The sequence below is a fragment of the Sinohyriopsis cumingii genome, chromosome 10, assembly GCF_028554795.1.
Source record: "Sinohyriopsis cumingii isolate HCF-2022 chromosome 10, ASM2855479v2, whole genome shotgun sequence".
Classification (NCBI taxonomy): domain Eukaryota; kingdom Metazoa; phylum Mollusca; class Bivalvia; order Unionida; family Unionidae; genus Sinohyriopsis; species Sinohyriopsis cumingii.
The window spans coordinates 313536-333196 of NC_142970.1; the positions used below are offsets into that span (position 1 = coordinate 313536).

Here is a 19661-nt window from a genome sequence, read left to right on the forward strand (position 1 = left end):
CTCTACAATAGGATATGCATGTACCTCCCTCTACAATAGGATATTCACATACCACCTTCTATAATGGGATATGCATATTCCTCCCTCTACAATAGCATATGCATATACCTCGTTCTACAACAGTATATGCACATACCTCCTTCTACAATAAAATATGCATATACCTCCCTCCACAATAGCATATGCACATACCTCCTTATAAAATAGGATATGCACATAACTCCCTCTACAATAGCATGTGCACATACATCCCTCTACAATAAAATATGCACAAACCTACATCTACAATAGCATACGCACATACATCCCTCTACAATACGATGTGCATATAAAGCTTTCTTTTTACCACAGATAATTATACATGAGGTTTAAAAGAACCCATATAAATTACACAGTGTACATGAAAAAATATTTTATTATACACGGGAAAGTGCATTTGCTATTGAATGATTTTTTCCCTTGATGTGCCTGATGTCAAGATTATATTCCTGTAACAACAAGCTCCACCTTAATAGTCTTTGATTTTTATTTTTCATCTTGCTGATGAAAGTAACGGGGTTGTGGTCACTAAATACAATAATAGAAGAAGGAGCTGAACTAAAGTAAACTTCAAAATGTTGTTGTTGTTGTTGTTATTTTTGTTGTTGTTGTATGGTTTAATGCCATTTTTCAGCACAAGATAGGCTATACGTGGTGGCCAGTATTAATGGTAGAGGAAGAACCCAGGAAAACTCCAGAAAGAACCACTGACCCACGAGAAGCTACTGGCAAGCTTTCTCACATACCCACACTGGCCGAATCCGTCAAAATAATGTAATGCAAATATCAAAGCCAAATATTTCTTCTCGATTGATGAATAATTTCATTGGTGCTTATTTAATTTCTTGGAAAATTAGCACACTGGATGATCACTTTTAAGTATGGCTTTCAACTTGTCAAAAGCCTCCTAATATTTTTTCAGTCCAAAAGAACTTGTTTTTCTTACCCAATAAATTTGTCAGGGGTTCAGCAATTATAGACAAACTGGAACAAAATTTTCAATCGTATCCGGCCATACCTCAAAATCGCATCAGTTGCAGTTGCAGGGGAAATTCAGAGAAAGCACTGACCTTAGCATCTATAGGTTTAACTTGTCCATGTCCCACGATGTGTCCTAGGAAAGTTACACTAGCACAGCGAAACTCACTTTCAGACAAATTAAATGTCAAACATGCCTCAGTGAGTCTGTCAGAGAATTTCCGAATTGTTGCTAAATGTTCTTTCCAGGTGTCATTGTAGATGATGACATCATTGATGTAAGCATCACAATTGTCTAGACCAGAGGTAATCATATTCATGAGATGCTGAAATGTACTTGGCGATCCTTTCATCCCAAACGGCATTACTTTATATTGGTAAAGTCCATCTGGAGTCACAAATGCCTAAATTTCTGTTGCTCTTTCCGTTAGTGGAATCTGCCAAAATCCTTTCAGAAGGTCAGATTTGGTGACATACTTGGCATTCCTGATCTTATCAATACAATCATTGATTCTTGGTAATGGGAATGAATCTGTTTTTGTCATACTATTCACCTTCCTATAATCAGTACACGTATGGAAAGTTTTATCTAGTTTTGTAACAAGTAGGCATGGTGAACTCCTGTCACTTTTACTTGGCTCTATAAAATCATTCTTCAGCAAATATTGAATTTCTTTTTTCAAGTATTCCTGTTTGAGAGGGTTCATCCTGTACGGGTACTGTTTGACAGGCTTGGAATTTACAATTTCAGTGTCATGGAAAATTTTGTTTGTCCTTGTAGGAACATCTGGAAATAGGTGCTCATATTCAAATAATAACTGTTTAAGTTCATTTCTTTCTTTCTCTTGCAAATGTGAAAGTTTCTGGTCCAGATCTTTCATAATTTCTGAATTCAAAGACTTGTCACTCCAATGTCAGTAGAATCTGAAGATATTCCTTCACTTATAACTTCACTGAGTGGGGCAGGTATAACTAAATTAATTGCATGTTTAACGTGGCAATCTCTTTCAATATACTCTTTAGCATGTTAATGTAACAGAGTTGTTTCTGTTTCCACCTTCCAGGAGTATTTATGATGTAATTTAAATCATTTATTTTCCTGTCAACTGTGTTGGGACCATAATACTTGGTCTGAAGAGGATTTTGTGGTATTGGCAAGAGAGCCAGGACTCTATCACCAGACTGAAAGATTCTTTCCTTTGAGTTTTTATCATATTTTGGCTTCATTTTGGATTGATTAGAGTGCAGATTTGTTCTTGCGACCTCATAAGCTTTTGACAACTTGTATTTAAAATTAGAAACACAATCCAGAAGATTAATTAAAGAATCTTCATTAAAAAGAAGTTTCTCTTTCAATAAATTCAATGGTCCATGCACAGTGTGTCCAAAAACCAGTTCAAAGGGACTGAAACTTAAAAAAGATTCTTGAACTGATTGATTCCCTAACAGCAAACACTAGTAAATGAATGCCTACATCCCAGTCTTTATCCATATGAAAACAATATGATCGAATCATATTTTTCAGAGTCTGATGGAATCTGTCTAATGACTCTTGGCTCTCAGGGTGATAGGCAGAAGATCTGAATTGTTGAACACCTAATTCATACATAACTTGCTGGAAAATTCCAGACATGAAATTTGAGCCCTGATCATACTGTACGGACTTGGGAAGGCCAAATTGAGTAAAAAACTTTATCCAAGCTTTTACTATTGTTTTAGATTTTATATTCCTCAAGGGAATTGCCTCTGGAAATTTTGTTGACACACACATAATGGTCAACAGGTATTGGTTACCTGACTTGGTCTTAGGCAAGGGACCATCACAATCTACCATAATTCTACTTAATGGTTCATCAAAGGCAGGAATAGGTTGTAGATGAGCCTTGGGAATTTTCCAATTTGGTTTTCCTACCATCTGACAGGTATGACAAGATCTACAGTGTTTACCAACATCACTTTTGATTTCTGGCCAATAAAAGTGAGTTAAGATCTTGTGATAAGTTTTATTGATCCCTAAATGACCAGCCAATGGAGTTTCATGGGCCAGACTAAGTATTTCCTGTCTGTAAGGTCTTGGAACTACAATCTGATAGTTCACTGACCATTCGTCATCAGCAGGTACCTCAGGAGGTCTCATTTTCTCATAAGAATTCCATTTTTAATGAAATAACAGACAGGAACTTCAGCAGATTCAGTTTCACTAATGGCCCATTGAAACAAACAGGAAATCTCAGGATCTTTTTCCTGTTTGATGACAAGTGATTGTCGTTTATCACCTTGTTTAGAATAAAGAGAATGAGTCATTAAAAGAGGATCACTGTGATCAATACCTTCTGATTGATCCAAACAAGGAGTTAAAGTGACCTCATCAAAGCCTGACCAATACATGTGTCAGCTAAAGGTATACTTTCCGTATCAACATCATTCTCAAGAGTTTTCTTTGCCATAGCTCTGGTAACTGCACAAGCTGGAAATACATCAGGGAATTCCTTTTCAATTGGATTGACTTTCTGATCCAAGCAAGGCTTGTCAGTTACAAGTGGATTAACCACAACCTTGTCTCCAGCTAGGTTGTATGGTAGGAGTAGTCATTACTAAAGACTGGTAGAAGGTTGGGCCATGTGCTTAGCCATTTCTATTAGTGTCCAAAGAAAATCCCTGTACTCCGATGTACCAAAGATCAAAGGTAAACTGAAAAGGTATTGTGAGACTGCCTCAAGGTGACTCTTTTAACATGTACAAAGAGTGATTCAAATAAACCTATGATGTAGCAATAGTCCTATGTTTATGGGCTGTAATTCTCATGAAAGAAAGGTCCCTTTCAGTGAGGTAATGATAAGCACTTTCAACAGCAAGGAAAAATCCAGCTGGAAATGAATAGTTGCTGCCAAAATACCACAGGCACTCAGAAAGATGATTCTAACCTTTCCTTTTCCTTTTAGAGGTACCAAATAAAACCTTAAAATCCTAACTTAGCAAAGGAATACATCTCCCCAACATTAGTTCTCCCCAACATTAGTTTGTGGGGTTTCACACCATTTTTCAGCACATGACTTGCTATACATGGCAGCTATTTAATGGAGGAAAACCCTCAGGAAGACCCACTGACCCAAAGGGCAAAGGGAAGCACCTGGGACAGATATGACTGAGACTAATGATCTCAATAAGAAGTGGAGCTACTGAAGGTGTCAGATTGGATCATGTTATTTTAAATTCTGGCCTTCCAATACTTGGATGGAATAATTAGGTTGGACTAAAAGTCCTGGAAAAGGAAAGTACTACTGCTATTAAATAGGGAAATATAACTTCTATCATTGAAATTCACCCTTTCCATAAAAAGTTATAACAGGTAAAATTGTCTATTCATATCTGTTACTGATATCCCTAATTGTGGTTTCTGTATTACCATTCTGTAAACTACCACAATGAAGTCAAAGTCCAACAAGAGTAGTGTAAATCATACAATAAAACAATCTCACTATGGTAAACAGTATCATTAAACTTCTTGTAGTCAAACTTTCAAAATGTTGAATTTGAAATCAATAAGTATCATCCTTCCCCTGAATAAAGATAACATATACAGAACACTAGAGTTATTTTTGCAGAAACTATTTTGTTTCCTGTGTTATGTTCCTAGTCTTGGATTTTTACATCCCATATCAATATGTGCCTTTCTTTTTCTCCAATGCAAATTATCAACAATGATAGGATATTGTTTGTGGCAGAGGACATGAGATGAATTGTAGAAATCATTTTCTTCTGAGCTTTACCTTTTACCTTTCAACTACAAATTCAACAGTCTTTCCTGTCTGAAGTGCAAGCCTCTATAAAGTTAAGCTGAGTCATGTGATGCAGTGCTCAAGCTGTTTGGTGGAATAAAATTTCCTTCTTGACCTTTAACCTTTTGACCCCAAAAGAAAACAGCATCTTCCTCATCTCTAATGTAAGCCATCCATGAAGCTTGATTGAAATAATATCTGATTTAATATATATATTTTATTTAATTTTATCAGTTTTAAAATTTTTATTCTATTATATGCTATTATAATGAATATTTATTCACTATAGATGGTACTTTTTTCAGGAAATGGTTTGACCTTGACTGTTAGTTTATAAACAACAGGTGTTGATCTAAATTCTGACCTGGGTACAGAATTAGTAAACAAAGTTCTATTTTAAAATGATTGGTTGTTATCAATGTCATGATGAAACTACATGGGTTAAGAAGTAAACACTTTTTTATATTTTTATTCTGGGAATAAAATCATTGGTCTAATCAAGGCATATTCTTTTTAAGTGATATAAACATGACCACATGACCCTTGTTGATGGTTTAGAAAGCCCATATAACTCAGTATTTCAAAGAAATAATTTTTAGTAGAAGATGGGCAGTTAAAGTGTTATGTTGTAATGATTGGAGTTAATTCAAATTACTTGTTTGGAGTTATTTCTAATCACTTGGATTCAAAAAGGATTAATTCTGTTATTTGTCTGGAAATATTCTGAAGAGTGCTCACACAGGGAAAGACATTGCTTACAAATTCAATCTGGATTTCCAACACTGGAGTGCCATTATTTGTATTTCTACAAGGAACTGTAGATAAGCTCAGTACTGACTACAGCATACGTCATCGTCATCCATCTTGGATTTTACATCAGGATTAGAATTTGAGATTATCATAACATTTATTACTAGGACTTTTGCAATTTAATTTGTGGATTATTCTTAAGATTAATTTTGGATTTGATTCTTGAAACCGTAAGTTCTCCTTTTATCATTTTTTACAGAACTTTCCAGGAAAATAAATTATTTGTTAAATTTTAAAAAGCTTGTTGTTTTCACTCTTTCTGTGTTTCTGTATATTCAAGCCTAAATACATGATAAATGTGATAAAGAACATGTGGTATGTGGAAAGTAGTATCCTTCTTAGAATCATCATGACACTGATCTTTCACCTTCTAATCCCAAATGATGTCTTTGTATTTTAAATGCAAGCCATTTACAAAGTTTGTTCAAGGTACCTGAATACAAGTTCAGTTACTGTGTAGAAACAGTTTTTCTTCTTCCTGCCCCTGTGACCATGAAGTCTGATCTTTTGATAGGTATTGCCCAAAATGCAATCTAATTACAAAGTTTGGTAATGGTCAGATACTCAAGTTATTTCATGGAACAAATCACCTCCTTATGCCTACTTTTTTATTCAGCACAAAAGTTATATAAAAAAAAAAACAGATCTTAATTTAATACTGACCTTAATCTAGAGTATGCAACTGATGTACAGATGTGTGAAAACCAAAATGGATGCCAAAATTATCACGATATAAAGGTTCCACCAGAGCAGGCTTAGTAAAAAATGAATTAAATGGTGTGAAAGTCTAATAATATATACATAAACGTGGCTGACAAATTCATTTGTCTATAAAAGGTATTTTTTTTTCTTCATAACTGTGCTATCAAGGTACATTGTCCATCTCTATAAAGATTTAGTAGACCCCAGTAGCCTTTGTAAACATGGATTATCTTGCAGAAAATAATTTCAGGCTAAAGTAATCTTGATAGCAAATACTGGCCAAATTTCTTGCTTGTAATTGTTTTCTTTTTACATTTTAGCCTTTTATCTTTTTTAAATTTTAACTTTAATCAGCCAACTTACCATCTGATTAACAATACAATAATAACAATACAATAAAAGAACATTCATGATTCTAGCATTAATGGTGTCTAAAAATTGAACATCAAACACAAAACTGAACCCATGTCAGTGAACAGTAAATATAGGCCATAATGACCTACTATTGAAATGAAGGCCTGGAGTAGTGCTAATTAAGATACATCCCCTCACAAAGTTACATGATTCTATATAGGAATGTATGCAAATAACAAGCCAAAAACTTACCTGGTCATGAGCTTAATGTGAAATCTGAGCTCATGCCAGTAAAATGGGACATGCAGGTCACAGCGTCCTTTCTGTGTGGGTGTTGCATTAAGACAGATGTGTACAATCATCTAGCCGAATGATTCTAACATGAACAGTGAAAAACAAAATGTAACCAAAGTCAATGAAGCATGAACTATTGGTCAGAGTGACCTACTTTGATAATGAAGGTGTAGTGCTTAACAGTACTTATCAAAATGCATTTCTTCACCAAGTTTCACAAATCTAGGTATAACAGGATAAATACAGGCTGCAAAGAACATGTTCTGAATTGATCTAAATGCAAAAATGTACCCTAAGCCAGTAACAAGTGAAATGAAGGTCACAGTGACCTTTTGTTGTAAGGATGTGATAATAACATAGATGCATACAATCATTAGGTTCAGACATGTGCAAACTATGGCTTGCACCTTGGTTCTGTCTGCTTTTTTCATCACCTGGTGTGGCTTTAAAAATTGCTTATCAAGGCCCATGCCCTGGCAGAAGTTGCACATGCCTGATTTAGTTTGATAATTCAAGCATGAACAGAGCTTGAAAATTGAACTCAACACTCAAAATTGAACCAAAAGGAGTGAAGCATGAACTCTTTGAGTTAAACCCTCAAAGTTATTCAAAAAAGTACAACTAATAAACATGCATGATGGAAGATAGCCCAAAGACCACTCTCCAGAGGGTAGGTGCTATGAACTTTGCTCCAGACTGTTGCCCTGGAAGAAAGAAAGGTTAAAACTCATTGAGGCTGTGCATATGTATGATTCTACCTGTGTAGAACAGCTCTCATCTACTTTGTAGAGGTGAGATAAACATAAACATGTTGATCTTACCTTACGTGTGGTCAACTCAACCTCTGGAGTTAAGAGCTGCAGCGAAGTTTCTGAATAAGCTTGTTCTGGATATTAATCAGAAATGAAAAAAAGAAAATATCAATGAGAAATTAAGCTTTTTAAAAAATGTTTCTTGAATCCTATAAATCTGACTTTATCATTTGCATGGTTGAGCCAAAAATAATGGACAATGGAAAAATTCCATCACAGTGTACAATATAAACATAAGTGTACACAGACAGACATGTGGCAGCCTATTGCTATGCAAACTTTACATTGCTGTTACCATGGATCTTGCACCAGATCTCCAGCATGGTTTAAATGTCAACTAAACTTACTCCTCTTATGAAGAGTGTCTGACTAATGCTAGCCTCCCAAATACCAGAAAAAGTTGTCTGACTATGGCATTCTTCTACATTAATTAATGCAAATATCAGCTAAAAAAATACTGGTAATCACCAGAGCGACATAAATACCTGTTTTCCAAGCTCAGTAACACCTCCAGATTTAATACAATTACTGCATCCAAAATAGCATTCCTTCAGACAAATATCCAACAAATGGAACATATTTCAACTGCTATATTCAATACTGCATTGGTGGTGAATGTCCATGATGGAATCAATATACTTTTATGGGAAATGTTGCTATCAGTCTCTCTGAAATCCTCAGTTAATACAGCTGACCTTATCTGTGTGCATTATCAGACACTACACAAGAATTTCCTTTAGAGATGCAATGTTGAAAATGATGCTATGTCAGATGTTCTAAAAAATTTGGAAAGACAGATAGTGTATTGAGTTTCCATGGAATGTGATGGGCTTTTATTATTGGATATAGCATTGTATATAAGACAGTGCATCCCCAGAATTACATATAAGTAAGACAGTGTCTAATTACATTACTGGACACAGCAGTATATGTAAGAGAGTGTTTAATTACATTTCTCAACACAGCATTATATGAAAGACAGTGTTTAATTATATTACTCAACACAGCAACATATGTAAGAGTGTTTAATTATATTATTGGACACAGCAACATATGTTGTTGTTGTTGTTGTTGTGTTTAACGCCATTTTTCAGCACATGATAGGCTATGTATGGCGGCCAGTATTAATGGTGGAGGAAGAACCCGGGAAAACCCCGGGAAGAACCACTGACCCACGAGAAGCTACTGGCAAGCTTTCTCACATACCCACATTGGCCGAATCCTAGACTCAACAGCAACATATGTAAGACAGTGTTTAATTTTATTACTGGAGACAGCATTATATGTAAGACAGTGTTTAATTACATTACTGGACATGGCAGCATATGTAAAACAGTGTTTAATTACATTATTGGTCACAGCATTATATGTAAAACAGTGTTTAATTACATTACTCTACATAGCAGCATATGTAAGACAGTGTTTAATTACATTACTGGACACAGCAGCATGTGTGTGTAATTAGGATTTTTAACATAGCTTTATCAATTTTTCAAGTCATATCACAATGATGTCTGCAGTGTGGCAGCTTATAGTGATGTCCAGCACTGGGGCATCATGCTGCAGACATGTAGCATGATGTCCCACTCAGTCACATTATCCTGACACTAGACCGACCACTAACCTCTTAATGCTGAGCGCCAAGTGAGGCATCTGCTAAGCAGCATATGTAAGACAGTGTTTAATTACATTACTGGACACAGCAGCACATGCTGTTGTTGTTGTTCTAGGGTTTAACGCCATTTTTCAGCACAAGATAGGCTATACATGGCGGACAGCATAACTGGTGGAGGAAGAACTCTGGAAAACCCAGGGAAGAACCACCGACCCATGAGAAGCTACTGGCAGGCTTTCCCATGTACCCAGGCCAGCCGAGCCTTGGACCTGAAGTCACACAGACAGAGGTGAGATGGCAGTGATCCGGAATGGTGAGTGCTTTAGACCACTTGGGGCCCCTAGCAGCATATGTCAGACAGTGTTTAATTACATTAATGGACACAGCAGCATTTGTAAGACTGTGTTTAATTACATTACTGGACACAGTAACATACGTAAGACAGTATTTAATTACATTACTGGGCACAGAAGCATATGTGTGCGATTTGGATTTTTAATGTAGCTTTACTGGACACAGCAGCATATGTAAGACAGTGTTTGATTACATTACTGGACACAGCAGCATATCTAAAACAGTGTTTAATTACATTACTGGACACAGCAGGATGTGTGTGTGTGTGTGTGATTTGGATTTTTAATTCATATCACTACTATGTCTGCAGTGTGGCATTTTATAGTGATGTCTAGCACTGGGGCATCATGCCATATACAGGTTCAAACCCGCAACGTCCCGCATCCAGCAGTATATGTAAGACAGAGCTTAATTACATTACTGGATACAGCAGTATATGTAAAACAGTGTTTTATTACATTATTGGATATAGCCATCAGTTTCATAACTAAAGAATTTCTTATCTTGAACAGCAGACAAATTGTCAAAATGGAATAGCGGACAGATTGTCACAATGGAACAGCCAGCAAATCCTCACAATGGAACAGCTGACAAATTGTCACAATGGAACAGTTGACAAATTACCACAATGGAACGGCCAGCAAATTGTCACAATGGAACAGTTGATAAAATGTCACACTGGAACAGGTGACAAATTGCCATGATGGAACAGCCAGCAAATAGCCACAATTAAACAGCTGATAAATTGTCACAATGAACAGTTGAAAAATTGTCACAATGAAACAGCTGACAAATTGACACAATGGAACAGCTGACAAACTGGCATAATGGAACATCACACAATGGAGCAGCAGAAAAGAAAGTAACCTAAATTTCTTGGAGTCTCTGTAACATCTGGAGGAGTGAAAAGATACACATGTGCTCATGTTGGTATGATTTATGATACACAGTTTATGATGTGATACATTATCAATACACACATGAACTTGATGATCTTTCTATATCTTAAGGTCTGAGTAAGTGGTTCCCTTTTATTTGTGTTCACATACTGGTTCTGTTTCCAGTATGCATATAGACAAAAGTATACTTAGCATTTACTTACATACCATTCTCATCAATGACAAGATAAAACAAAATTACTTTCAAACAGACTACCTGTTGGTTGCCAGTGAGTTTTAGTCAACATTTTAAGGCCCTTTAAGGCAAGCTACATTTGAATAAATTTAAAAATACTAATTAAAAATTAAAGAGTATACTGGACAAACTGACTAATATTGGAAAAACTTTCAAAACTGAATCTGCTGAATTAATTTGAGAGTTTTCCTTAAAGTTTCATGAAACGAAATATTATGATTGCCAAACCATTTGAACAAGTGCTCAATGCTTATGAGAAGATGATCCATTTTAATCGATATTTATGGGATCTTTAGCTAATCTACCATAATACTGTGGTTTAGATTTATGTAAAGCAAATGTGTCCTACAATTTCTTTGTTTCTAGCAGGGAAAATCACTGTTGAGAAAATGAGTTTTTTTTAAAAGTAAATGTAGTCTGCAATGAATTAGACCAAAAAAAATGAGAAAAGGGAAGGCACTACCTGGTATCTGAAGTGCAGGAAGTGCAGACTGAGGGGAGGGTGGTTGTGGGGAAACATCAGGATCAACTGATGTAGGTAGTGTCCTGCTTGTTTGAAATGAGGATGGGGGTGCTTCACTCTCCTGTGTCTTTATCTTGGTCTCATGATGAGTAATCATAAATTGTAGCTCTGCAATCTTTGCCTTCAGCTCTCGGTTTCTCTCATTCTGCATCTCCTACAAATTTCACGAATTTATGCATAGCAAAATACTGATGCCTCCTACACATTTGGTCTGTACATACAGAATATTCATAATTATGATTAAAAATATTATTAATTAAAATTACTGACTCATAAAACTGCTTTATAAGGGTGCATGCTCTCTCTAGGTTATACTGTATTCATACAGGCTCAGTAGTACTTACTGCACCTATCTCTTGATACTTAGTTTGGACAAGGTTCAAATACACTGGAATAGGTAAGATCACAAAAGGCAACTCAGCTTCTCGTTAACTTATTTTCCCCTGGATATTCTTTTCATTTTAGCCATAAATGGCAGTAGGAAACAGTTTTATGTATATTCTAATGACAGCCAAACACACCTGTCTCAGAGAGATTTTCATTTTGTTGAATGCTTAGAGGTATAAAAGATGTTTTCAAATTGGCTTTTTCATCTGCACATTAGCAGATGAGAGAAAATTAGACTTCCTTTTATTCTTGTTTCTTATTACCTTCATGATTTTCATCTCCTGGCCTCTTTTTATCCTAAATCTCAAACATATCCTACTTTTTGCGAAGATTTCATTCATGTGTGTGTAGTTCATTCTTGTCTGCTTTAGAACAGAAGGATGAAAGTCTAAATTTTGGACACAAACTCCAAATTCCAGAACCATTAATTTTCGGGCTAAAAGAAAATCTGGTTTCAATTGTTTTTCCTGCCATATTTTTGTATGCTAGTAGAAAGTCTACATCACTTGGAATCACTGTAAAGCCACATCTTTGTCTATAATACCACAGACGTTTGTACGTCATGAATCATGTTGATGCCACAGAGCTTGAAACAAGCATACTATATCATGACACAGTAACATGTGATAATGAGTTAACAGTTTGGGCAAAGGAGGTTGGTGTGTAACTTAGTTCATCTTCACTGTCCTACATAAATAAAAATACCATCAAATTCTCAACAGTTTTCAGCTTAGCTACTCAGTAAGTACTTAATCAGGTTCTCATGGAGCACTCTTGGGCAATCATTTATAGTCAACTGAATTTTTCCTATTTTGAATAGCAGGGGTCACACCAATTTCATCAAGATTACATTGAAACCAATTAAAAATTAAAATAAAAAACAAATTTCACATGACAAGAATTTTTTAACTGGTATTTATTTTTAACTGTATTAAAGCAAGTAGGCATTTCCAAACATTTTCAATTCTCAGCAGATATTTTATTTCATTCCAGTGTTTGTACCATCATCTATACTGAATGGTTGCACATCCACATTATTTGTCCAATCATGAAAGGCGCCAATGCCAGGATACTTTCTGTCAAAGTTGCTCAAATTCTGTTCAGCATTTTTATTTGTTTGATAATGTTTAGTAGACTATCTACAGTTTGGCCAAATTAAAACCCCTTTATGTCAGAAAACTTTGTAATATTTAGTGAAATTCTGTTGTCAAGTTTCTGAAAAAATGCCAGTTAAAGTATTTTCTATTTTAAGTAATGTTGGCTATATTTGTCAGTGGATTAACAGAATGATGTTTGTCAAATTTAGTCAAATTCTGTAAAGCAATCTTTAAAATGTAGTGTAATAATCTCTTTTTAGGAATGGCAGCCATATATGAAGGCAGATTGGAATCATTTTGACAAATATAAACAAACATCATGTCTCGCTGTTTCCTGTTAAGTATGATCAAATTCTCTTAGTGGTTTTTGAGACATTTTTTCCTGTATTTGGTCAATCATGCTGGTCAGATCCATTGACAGATTGATATACATTGAGCAAATAGGAAAAGCCTTGCTCTCAGAATGCTTCATTTAAAGCCACGTTTAAGCTGGTCAAGTGGATTTTGAAATATAATTGTAAACAATAAGTGAGAATGGACAATGACTAATAGATGAAGGACAATACCACAAGCTCACTTTCTACCACGTATTAAGCTAATAAAAATAGGTTCCTGATTTGATAAAGCTGCTTCCACAGGAAAACATTTAAAATGTTACATCACCAAGTGATTACTTCTTCACCAAATGCCATTTATAAATCTTATGAGTGCTATACTAAGTTCTGTTTCATATGCCTTTTATATACTTTAATAGTGCTATACTAGGCTGTTGTATGGATTTCATATGCCTTTTATATACTTTACTAGTGCAATACTAGGTTGTTATATGGATTTCAAGTGCATTTTATATACTTTACTAGTGCTATACTAGGCTGTTATATGGATTTCAAGTGCATTTTATATACTTTACTAGTGCTATACTAGGCTGTTATATGGATTTTGTATGCCTGTTATATACTTTACTAGTACCATACTAGGCTGTTGTATGGTTTTCATATGCCTGTTATATACTTTACTAGTGATATACTAGGCTGTTGTATGGTTTACATATGCCTGTTATATACTTTACTAGTGCTATACTAGGATACTGTATGGATTTCATATGCCTTTTGTATACATTATTAGTGCTATACTAGGCTGTTATGGATTTCATATGCCTTTTGTTTAACTTATTAGTGCTATACAAAACAGTTACATGGATTTCATATGCCTTTTATATACTTTATTAGTGCTGTATTAAGCTGTTAAACTGATTTCATATGCCTTTGATATACTGTATTAGTGCCATATTAAGCTGTTACACTGACATCAAATGCCTTTTATATACTGTATTAGTGCCGTATTAAGCTGTTACACTGATTTAAAATGCATTTTATATACTGTAATAGTGCTATATTAAGCTGTTACATTGATTTAAAATGCATTTTATATACTGTATTAGTGCTATATTAAGCTGTTATACTGATTTTGAATGCCTTTTGTATACTGTATTAGTGCTATATTGAGCTGTTACACTGATTTTGAATGCCTTTTATATACTGCATTAAAGCTATATTAAGCTGTTACACTGATTTTGAATGCCTTTATGTACTGTATTAGTGCTATATTAAGCTGTTACACTGATTTCAAATGCATTTTATATACTGTATTAGTGCTATATTAAGCTATTACACTGATTTCAAATGCCTTTATATACTGTATTAGTGCTATATTAAGCTGCTACACTGATTTTGAATGCCTTTTATATACTGTATTAAAGCTATATTAAGCTGTTACACTGATTCTGAATGCCTTTATATACTGTACTAGTGCTATATTAAGCTGTTACACTGATTTCAAATGCATTTTATATACTTTATTAGTGCCATATTAAGCTGTTACACTGATTTAAAATGCATTTTATATACTGTATTAGTGCCATATTAAGCTGTTACACTGATTTTGAATGCCTTTTGTATACTGTATTAGTGCTATATTAAGCTGTTACACTGATTTTGAATGCCTTTTATATACTGTATTAAAGCTACATTAAGCTGTTACACTGATTTTGAATGCCTTTATATACTGTATTGGTGCTATATTAAGCTGTTACACTGATTTCGAAGGCATTTTATATACTGTAATAGTGCTATATTAAGCTGTTACATTGATTTTGAATGCCTTTTATATCCTGTATTAGTGCTATATCAAGCTGTTACACTGATTTTGAATGCCTTTTATATACTGTATTAGTGCCATATTAAGCTGTTACCGTATTTACCACATATGTTGGGACACCGTATTTGTTGGGACACCATAAATTAATTTTAAAAGTAATTTTTTTGTACACTGTATGTTCTGGGACACATCGATTTTTTCAAGTTGTCAGTTGTGGGACACCTTTTTAATCATTCGAAAATTACATGTCGGAAATTGCAATCCAACTGAAATTTTATTTTTTAAATATGAAACTGTACTTGAGATAAAACTCTTTAAACCACTGCAGCAGCATCTCATCAACACAACCCTTCACCTGCACAAGTACGGTCTATTATTTTGGTACATGAATACTTTTTTAACTTTCTCATACTGTGAATTGTTGGAGGCAACACACCACCTGAAGTGGAAACTGCAAGAACAAAAGGAAGATTTTTTCAAATCTGCACTAGTCTTGCTAATTCTCACACTTTTGATGCCCATCTTATCGTCAGTCCATCCAGGAATGCGATCAAAGTACACTAGAGTTTCATCCATGTTAATGATCATATTGTCGGCGAAATGATCTGTTTCTCTTCTGGCCATCACAAATTCATCACGTGATTTTATTTTCTTCACATCTTCTGGATGATGCTGGGTCATCAATGTTTGCGCACGAAGCACTATATTGAGCAACTTTAAAAACTGTTCCATTGTTTTACTTTATTGTCAAACTTTTTGTGAATACTGTTGAAAAGGAACCAAAGTTAGCTTCCATATCTCGGCCGTCTTTGTATATTCAAAGCTAAAAAAAATAAATTGGCACACTTAAAAGAATCAAGTAGTCGGCATCTGGGGTCAGCTTGCTTTGCAATAAAATAACCTTTGTATTGATATTCTTTTAAAAAAAATCGGCTTCCGAGTCCAAAGTCGGCTTCCAAGGTCTGCTTGCTTTGTAATAAAAATAACCTTTGTCTTTGATGTCCTGTCGGCAAGTTCAAAGAAGTTTACGTCTGGCTGCCAGTTGTGTTTATTTACCACCAGGACTTATATGTGCTTGGCATCTTTAGTAATAATTAATACAAAGGTGCACTGATGTCTGCGGGTAAATATTAATGATACTTATGTAACCCGCGCTGGCAAAAAGATTGTCACTTGCACTCAAGTGAATGTGTTTTAAAATAATGATATTTATTTGCAAGATACTGGCATACAGTGTAGTTCTCTTCTGGCCTTAACAAATTCATCACATGATTTTATTTTCTCCAAATATTCTGGATGATGCTGGGTCATCGACATCTGTGCACAAAGCACCATATTGTGTCACTTTAAAATTTGTTCCATTGTTTCAATTTATTTTCAAAATTCCCGTGAATACAGTTGAAAAGGAACCCAAGTATGCTTCCATATCTCGGTCGTCTTTATATATTCAAAAAAAAAAAAAAAAATCGGCTCACTTCACAGAATCCATAGTCAACTTCCGATTTTTGGCTTGCTTTGCAATAAAATAACCTTTGTATTGATATCCTTTACAAAATAAAGTAACCGGGGTCGGCTTCTGAGATCGCCTGCTTTGTAATAAAAATAACCTTTTGCCTTTGATGTCCTGTCAGTAGGTTCAAAGAAGGAGTTAACTGCTTGCTGCCAGTCGTGTTTATTCACCACCAGGGCTTATATGTGCTTGGCATAGTAAAGGATAATTATGTAACCCTAGCTGGTGAAAAGACTGTCACTTGCACTCAAGTGAATGTGTTTTCAAATGATGATTTTTTTTTTGTGCGATATTGTCATACAGTAGACCTGGATATAATTCAATCTCGATTATTTTGCACCCAACACCGTGTCATGCGTGAATGGCGTCTTCAAGATATCAGTTGACTATTTCCCTCTTGTATGCGATTTTGTTGGCTCCAGTTTTCAGTCGGATAACATGTTCAAACCCTTGAGCACAACCACACACAATTGTTTCTCAGTGTTCATGTCAATGAACAACATGGTGTGTGGTATCGGACATAATTGATACACGCTACAGTATGGAAGCCTACGCTACTTATACAGATTTCGTGGAAATATTTTATTCTTTAATGCTCATGTTGAAAAAAGGAATAAATGATAACCAGACAAGTTTAGTTTCTTTCTGTTTATTATCAATTAAGCATTTTATTTATCTATTTTATTGAGACGTGCAGTTGGGGGGTTGGGGGGAGCACAAATGCAATACAAATTTATTTTGTTTCTTAAGTCTTGGGACATATGACCAAAGTGAAAAAAAATGATTCACCATAAGTTCTGGGACAGGAAAAAAAATAATTATTTTATTGTGTCCCAACATATGCAGTAAATACGGTACACTGATTTCAAATACATTTTATATACTTTATTAGTGTTATATTAAGCTGTTACATTGATTTAAAATGCCTTTTATATACTGTATTAGTGTCATATTAAGCTGTTACACTGATTTAAAATGCCTTTTATATACTGTATTAGTGCCATATTAAGCTGTTACACTGATTTTGAATGCCTTTTATATACTATATTAGTGCTATATTAAGCTGTTACACTGATTTCAAATGCATTTATATACTGTATTAGTGCTATATTAAGCTGTTACACTGATTTCTAATGCATTTATATACTGTATTAATGTCATATTAAGCTGTCACATGGATTTCATATGCCATTTATATTCTGTATTCTATATTAGGCTGTTACACTGATTTCATATGCCTTTATATACTTTATTAGTGCTATATTAAGCTGTTACATTAATTTAAAATGCCTTTAATATACTTTATTAGTGCTATATTAAGCTGTTACACTGATTTTGAATGCCTTTTATATACTGCATTAGTGCTATATTAAGCTGTTACACTGAGTTCAAATGCATTTTATATACTTTATTAGTGTTATACTAGGCTGTTCCATGGATTTGATATGCCTTTTATATACTATATTAGGGTGTTACACTGATTTCATATGCCTTTTATATACTTTATTAGTGCTATATTAAGTAGTTAAATTGATTTAAAATGCCTTTTATATACTTTATTAGTGCTTTATGAAGTTCTGTTAAATTAATTTAAAATTCCTGTTTATATACTTTATAAGTGCCATTCCAAGCTGCTAAACTGATTTAAAATGCCTTTCATATACTTTATTAATGCTACACTAAACTGTTACATTGATTTAAAATGCCTTTTTATATACTTTACTAGTGCTAAACCGGGCTCTGTCACATGGATTTCAAATGATTTTTTATACACTTTATTTGTGCAATACAAAGCTGTAACATTGATTTAAAATGCCTTTTATATACTTTATTAGTGCTATACTAGGCTCTGTCACATGGATTTCAAATGCCTTTTTATATACTTCATTAGTGCTATACCAGGCTCTGTCATGTGGATTTCAAATGCCTTTTTATATACTTTATTAGTGCTATACCAGGCTCTGTCACATGGATTTCAAATGCCTTTTTATATACTTTATTAGTGCTATACCAGGCTCTGTCACGTGGATTTCAAATGCCTTTTTATATACTTTATTATTGTCATACTAAGCTGTTACATTGATTTAAAATGCCTTTTATATACTTTATTACTGCTATATTAAGTTCTGTTAAATTGATTTAAAATGTCCTTTTATATACTAAACTAGTGCTAAACTAAGCTCTGTTACATTGATTTCAAATGTTAAAGACAAATGGTCAACTTCTTGGAATAATGGTTTATGAAGACAGTCAACATTTGAAATAAAAATGCTACATGTAATTCCACAGCAAGAAAGAGCATAAAAGATTCAAATTGTACAAAACAATGAAGTCTTATGAATAGCATCATATTTTTATTGATAAGAGTGTTGGCTACCATGAGGAATCCTTCAATCTCCGTGTACAGACTGGATGGCAGTTGCTCAGAATAAGATTTTAGACTGAAAATTCATTATAACCAACTGATGTTCACAGAGATGCAGTCTACAAATTCTCCTCACTATGAGTTAAATACAGTGTGAAGTACAGTGAAACCTGCCCAAAAGGTCACATGTACATTACATAGTAGCCACCTGGTCAAAATATCCATTCTAATTTCCTTCAGGAAATATCACATGTAAATGACCTGTGTGTAATGGTTACCTGCCTTTTGTGGTTAGTGGCTATGTGTTTCTTACTGACAGTGGTTTTGCATGGTTTAGGTGATCACTGTAGAGTATCAACAGTATGTAAATTAAAGATGTTTTTTCCCCTACAGGTGAGAGTCAAAGTAAATCATATGCTGGATAATGGAAAAAGTAATTTGTGTAGTTGCAGCAGAAATGGAAGCTGAGTGATTTCCGATGTAAGTGATTATTAAGCATAAACGCAAGTGAGATATGGCTGATCTGGAAAACAAAAATTCATTTCTGAGAAGAGAAAATTTACATCTCTTTTCACAAAGGTCCAGAGTCATTCAATAATTAAAACCTGTCTGAAAAGGCATGCAAAGTTTTGATTCATGGGCCATATATTTATGTTTTGTGGGTTTAATGCAACTTTTCAAAACACATGAACGCTCACTGATCCACAGGAAGCTATTAGTCAGCTTTCTCACTTACTCATGTTATTTGAGC

General features: G+C 34.4%; 1 protein-coding gene across 3 annotated transcripts in view; it reads right to left on the minus strand.

Moving 5' to 3' along the window:
- The window catches only part of LOC149789476 (uncharacterized), a 287180-nt gene that overhangs the window by 179405 nt on the left and 88114 nt on the right, over nucleotides 1-19661 (minus strand). For all 3 annotated transcript variants that reach the window (XM_089971479.1, XM_089971480.1, XM_089971478.1), the window contains exons 13-14: nucleotides 11335-11548; nucleotides 7778-7842 (exon numbers count right to left, since the gene is read on the minus strand). In XM_089971479.1, coding sequence (XP_089827605.1) covers nucleotides 7778-7842; nucleotides 11335-11548 — 279 coding nt within the window. The remainder of the gene's footprint in view (nucleotides 1-7777; nucleotides 7843-11334; nucleotides 11549-19661) is intronic.